The 5,656-nt window shown below is 36.6% G+C and overlaps 1 protein-coding gene across 1 annotated transcript; it reads left to right on the top strand.

Moving 5' to 3' along the window:
- The first annotated feature begins 4,021 nt into the window (after positions 1 to 4,021).
- On the top strand, positions 4,022 to 5,302 carry LOC145607151 (zinc finger BED domain-containing protein RICESLEEPER 2-like). Its single transcript, XM_081662899.1, has one exon. The coding sequence runs from the start codon at positions 4,022 to 4,024 to the stop codon at positions 5,300 to 5,302; it is 1,281 nt and encodes a 426-aa protein (XP_081519025.1).
- The last annotated feature ends 354 nt before the right edge of the window (positions 5,303 to 5,656 follow it).

The following is a 5,656-nucleotide window of genomic DNA, read 5'->3' on the forward strand; positions in this document are numbered from 1 at the left end:
GTTTCTAAAATATCTTAATTATCCTTTTTTGAAAAGATAAGATTAAGGAATTTGATTTAAATAATAACTTTCCTTCTTTAAAAACTTTCCTAATTCTATTCGGGTTTAAAGATGTTCAAAGATAGTCAGATATTATTTCCGTGCCTCATATTTTTTATCCAAATTTTATATGGTTGGATAGATCTTTAAATTATATTTCCAATGATATATTACAATATTAATTCCGAGCCATAACGAAAAAGATATGAAAGGAATACGAAACTCTATCCAAAACTGACACTGTCCTACTATTTCGGCCATATCTTTTTATCTACAAAAGATTTTAATCTGATTCTAATTGCATTTGAAATTAGACTTCAAGAGATTTTCAACGACATAATATATGACTTATTTGGACTTCTAGATCAAAAGATATGATAAAAACAAAATTCGTAAAAAACTGTCTTGTCGCGAAACGACAAGCCTGTCGCCTGGCGACAGGTCGAGTTTCTGGCGTCAGGTCTAGTTTTCTGGCGACAGAGTGGAGTTTTATTCCTTATCAAATTCTATGATTTTCCGGACTGTTTTCTTATAAATAGGGTCCTCGACCTCTGTTTTTCAATCATCAACTCTCATCAAGAATTACCAATTCTCTCTTGAGCAATATATGCTTTTTTTCTCTCTCTCTTTCTAAGCTAGCCTTTTAAACACAATTCCGCATACACAAGATTTAGAATCATCTAGCCAAGTTCGAAGTTGCCTTCGCCCTAGACGTGCAAGGTTTAATATTTTCTGAGGGTTTGGTCCCAAATCCAGTCTAAACTTTTTAACTCTTTATTTTAATTCTTTAATTTAATTCTTTAATTCTTTGATTTTATTATTTTCATTGAAGTTTACTAACACCATGCATTTTGTTATTATAAAGAGGTACGAGGCTTCAAAGTATGTAATCTTATTACTCTCTTTCAATGTAGAAAGAATGCTTAGATTTTATTAATTCCTAGTATCATGTTAGGATGTTTTTATTTGCTTTCTAGAATCATGTTGAGGGTGCCTTTATTATTTCTAATATCATGTTAGCATGTTAGTACCATGTTAGGTTTAAAGCTTTGATCTTTAATGCTTAGTGACATGCTAGGGTTTGTTATTAATCTTGTTAGTATCATGCCTAGGATCATGCTATTATATTTAAGCTTTATTATTAACATGATTGTTATTATTGTTATTATTATGATTATATTTTGATTATGCTTATTATTATGTTGCTTGATATTATTTATATTATTGTTATTGCTTGATCACACCTTTTATGCTTGTTAAAGGGAATTTGTACTTGCAATCACGCTTAGTAAGATAATTAATAATTTGGTTTAGGCTAATATGAATTTAATACAAGTGATCGCCAATAATAGTTTTATTTGTGCATTAATATTCAACCAACATAGATAAACAGGTTTAGGATTAATATAATGTTTGCATGTTAGTCATAAAGCGCACATGAATACGAGTAGAACAAAGTAGAGATCTATTTTATAGGGCGGGTCCTTTATTTTGTAAATTGGATTCGTACCCTCATCCCCGAACCCTATTTGGTTCAAGACCTTATGGAGTTGACGATCTCCTGGATCGTTTTTGGGTTTACAAGTTCCTAAAACTTGTTGGCGACTCTTTTGCTCTAGCTTTCTTCCCTTTGGAACGCCGCCATACTTTAGATATGATCACAGTGGGGTTCAAGCTTGGGATCATAGTGCTTGAAATATTCCCTACAGTTTTTTGGCGGCTCCACTAGGGAGGATTTCTATTTTAATTCCTGAAATATATTTTGGCAATGATTTAGAATGAGCGGATGAGACTCGAAAAATTCTAAGTATTTCATATGCGTAATTTGATTAATATTATTTTCATATGCATAAAAAGGTTCTCATTGGATAGACCAATGAGTAAAAAACATAGGAGTTTACACGTAGGAAATTTGAGAAATTTCTTTCACAACTAGAATCGAAATAATGCTGCGAAATCTGGAAAATTCTAAGAACACAGATACCTGCTGAGGCATGTAGGAACTAGCGTCTAGAAAACAGGGCTTGTCGCCTGTAAAGAGCTTCTGTTGCCTGGCGACAGGGGTTCTTTTGAGGCAACAGTCCCTGTAGTCTGGCGCCAAGTTCTTCCAATACCGAGCCAGAACTTTGCCTTCTTGTTTTGACCATTTCTAGTATTGTTGGCTCGATTCTACTTCCTGATTGAGTTCTTTTCTCACTTTTCTGAAACCCATATGTGTTCTACATATGGACATAACCCTCTGGGGGTTCACGCTTCATCTGCCCAATCGAACGCTCCTGGCAACGACGGGTACATGCAAGTTTGTGAATCCACCAAACCATGGAAGCAAGTTTTTAACTTGCGGGGTCCCATCCATACGCGCCAAACCCTTCACGGTTAGGCTTCCGCGCGATGCATCCGGACTCATAACCATGGACCCTCTTTGACTAACCCATATCCTTGAACTTTAGAGAACTAGAGCCATGGTTAGGTTGCAAATAGGGGTGAAAGTGAAGCGGTGTAAAACCGAACCGAACCGAAAAACCTAACCGAATAAGGAATGTGGTTCGGTTTTTTTGGGAGTTCGGTTCGGTTTCGGTGTCAAAAAATAAAAAAATTCGGTTTTCGGTTCGGAAAATTGGAAAACCGAACAAAACCGAACCAAACCGAATTATAAGCCCAACATACAAAACCCCTGGCCCAAAAGTAATTACCCTAGGTATATAAAGAAAAATATGAAAACCCTAATTCCTCTCAGCCTTTCTCTCAGTCTCTTTCGTCCCCTCCTATCTCCAATTCTCGACATTCACTTTCTCCGACCACCGTCGACCACCAGGCGACCACCGACCACCGACCTGCTTCTCTCTCTCCACATTAAGGTATGCTCTGCTTCTCTCTCTCTCTGCGATTTTAATTTGCTAGTTTGCGATTTTAATTTTCTAGTTTGCGATTTAAATTTGCTACTGCCTACTGCATGTTGATTTGTTCTGCTGATGCCTGATTTGCGACTTTAATTGCTGCGATTTTATTTGCGATTGCTACTGCTTTAATTTGCTGCGATTTGTTTGCGATTTTATTTGCTAGTTGCTACTGCCTACTGCTTTAATTTGTGAATTGCGAATTTGTGGGATTTAATTTGTGGGAATTTTAGTTTGTGCTAATTTGTGGGAATTAATTAGTTTGCTACTGCTACTGCATGTTCAATTGCTCTGCTACTGCATGTTCAATTGCTCTACTACTGCATGTTCAATTTTAGTCTTCTTATGCTGCTGTTTTTTATGTCCTAGGGCAATGGCAACCAATGTGGGTGTCAATGACCAGCCTGAACTCGAACTTGAGACTGACCAATCTGACTGTAACAAAAAAGAAGGTGTAAAAAGGAAGAGGATGAAAGAGCGGTCTGAAGTTTGGGAGCATTTTGTGAAAGAAGACTTACCTTCTGGAAGGCAGGCAACTTGCAAGGACTGTGGGATGAGCTACAAGTGCGGGGCAAAGAAAAATGGCACTAGTGTGTTATGGGCTCATATTAACCGTTGTCGTAAGTATCCCTATAACACCCCTAAAGATTCAAAACAGAGTTTGCTTTCATTCAAAAGTGCTAAAGTAACAAGTGCTGTTGGTGGTACTAGTGGGTTGACATACCATAAATTTGATGCTGGTAGTATTAGAAAAGCTTTGTCGTATATGGTAATTGTTGATGAACTTCCATTTAAGTTTGTTGAAGGTGTAGGTTTTAGACACTTTTGTGGTGTAATGGAACCTAGATTTAATGTTCCTTCTCGAATTACGGTAGCAAAAGATTGTTTTGAAACTTATTTAACTGAAAAAAGAAAGCTGAAAAATCAATAAAAGAAATGTAATTCAAGAGTTTCTTTGACCACTGATACTTGGACCTCTATACAACAAATCAATTACATGTGCTTGACTGTCCACTTCATTGATAATGACTGGAAATTACACAAAAGAATTCTGAATTTTTGTCCTATTTATAGTCATAAGGGTGATGATATTGGCAAAGAAATTGAAAAATGTTTGCTTGATTGGGGGCTTGAAAAAGTCGTGTATAACTGTTGATAATGCTAGCTCAAATGATACTGCAATTGGTTATTTGAGAAGGAAAATGAATGGATGGAAAACTGGGGTTCTTAAGGGTCGTTTCATTCACATGCGTTGTGTTGCACACATTGTCAACTTGGTTGTTTCTGATGGGTTGAAAACTGTTAATGGGTCTGTTCAACGTGTAAGGCAAGCTGTTAGGTTTATAAAACAATCTCCTGCTAGGTTGCAAAGGTTTAAAAAATGTGTTGTAGATGAAAAAATCAACACAAAAAAGGGATTGTGCCTTGATGTGCCCACTAGGTGGAACTCCACCTATTTGATGTTATCTGCTGCTATTGAACTTGAGGATGCTTTTGAGAGGTATTCTGAGGAAGACCCTCACTATGTACTTGATTTGAGTGAGAGGGATGGTAAGGGCAGCCTTGATGCTGATGACTGGAACAATGTGAGAAGATTTTCTGAATTTCTGCAAGCTTTTTATGATTTGACCATGCATGTCTCTGGCTCTTTATATGTCACTTCAAATCTGTTTTTTCATGAATTGGTGAGTGTTTGTATACTTTTGAAAGATTTGGTGTCAAGTGATGATCCGGATATGTGTCTTATGGCTTGTAGAATGAAAGATAAATATGAAAAGTATTGGGGTGATCCAGAAAAAATAAACCTCTTGATTTTTATTGCCGTTGTCCTTGATCCTCGTTATAAACTTGATTATGTTGTGTGGATGATAACTGAAATCTATGATTCTATTGTTGCATCAAAGTTGGTTAAAAATGTGAAAGAAGCTTTGAATGCTTTATATGAGGATTATCGTGTTTCTCCATATGGTGATGGGAATAAGATGGAAGCGGCTTCAAGTAGTGATGATAAAATTCCAATGTCTCCCAAACATAAGAAGATAGAGGTCTTGAAGAATAAGTATAAGAAACACAAATGTGAGAGAGATGGAGATGCAAAAATAGAATTAGACAAATATTTGGAGGAGGATACGGCTGAAGATGTTGCTGATTTTGACATTTTGAGCTGGTGGAAGTTCAATTGTTCAAGGTTTCCTACTGTTGCTAAAATTTCAAGAGATGTTCTTGCTGTCCCTGTGTCGACAGTAGCTTCCGAGAGTGCTTTCAGCACCGGAGGCAGAGTTCTAGATCAGTTTAGGAGTTCATTAACTCCTCGAGTTGTGGAAGGTTTGGTATATGCTCAAAATTGGTTACGTGCTGCATCTTGAAGAAGGTAAAGTATAAGAACATTTAATCAAAGTTAATTATTTTTCATTATGTATATATATTTATTTTGTTTTCTTATTTTGTGAATTATATTGAATTATGATAGAAATGAAGAATATGGCAATTGGTGATGCTAAAATTGATGAAGTGGTCGAAATACCCGAGTGATCTGCTGTTCATGTTGCTGTTCTGCTGCTACTGCTCTGCTGTTCTCCTGCTACTGCTCTGCCGTTCTGCTGTACTGCTCTGCTGTTCTGCTGTACTGCTGTACTGCTGTTTTGCTGTCTGCTGTTCTACTTCTGCTATCTGCTGTGTGCTATTCTTCTGCTAGCCTGCTATTGATCATGTTATGTTTA

This window comes from Chenopodium album, chromosome 23 (genome assembly GCF_948465745.1).
Source record: "Chenopodium album chromosome 23, dcCheAlbu1.1, whole genome shotgun sequence".
In the NCBI taxonomy this organism is placed as follows: domain Eukaryota; kingdom Viridiplantae; phylum Streptophyta; class Magnoliopsida; order Caryophyllales; family Amaranthaceae; genus Chenopodium; species Chenopodium album.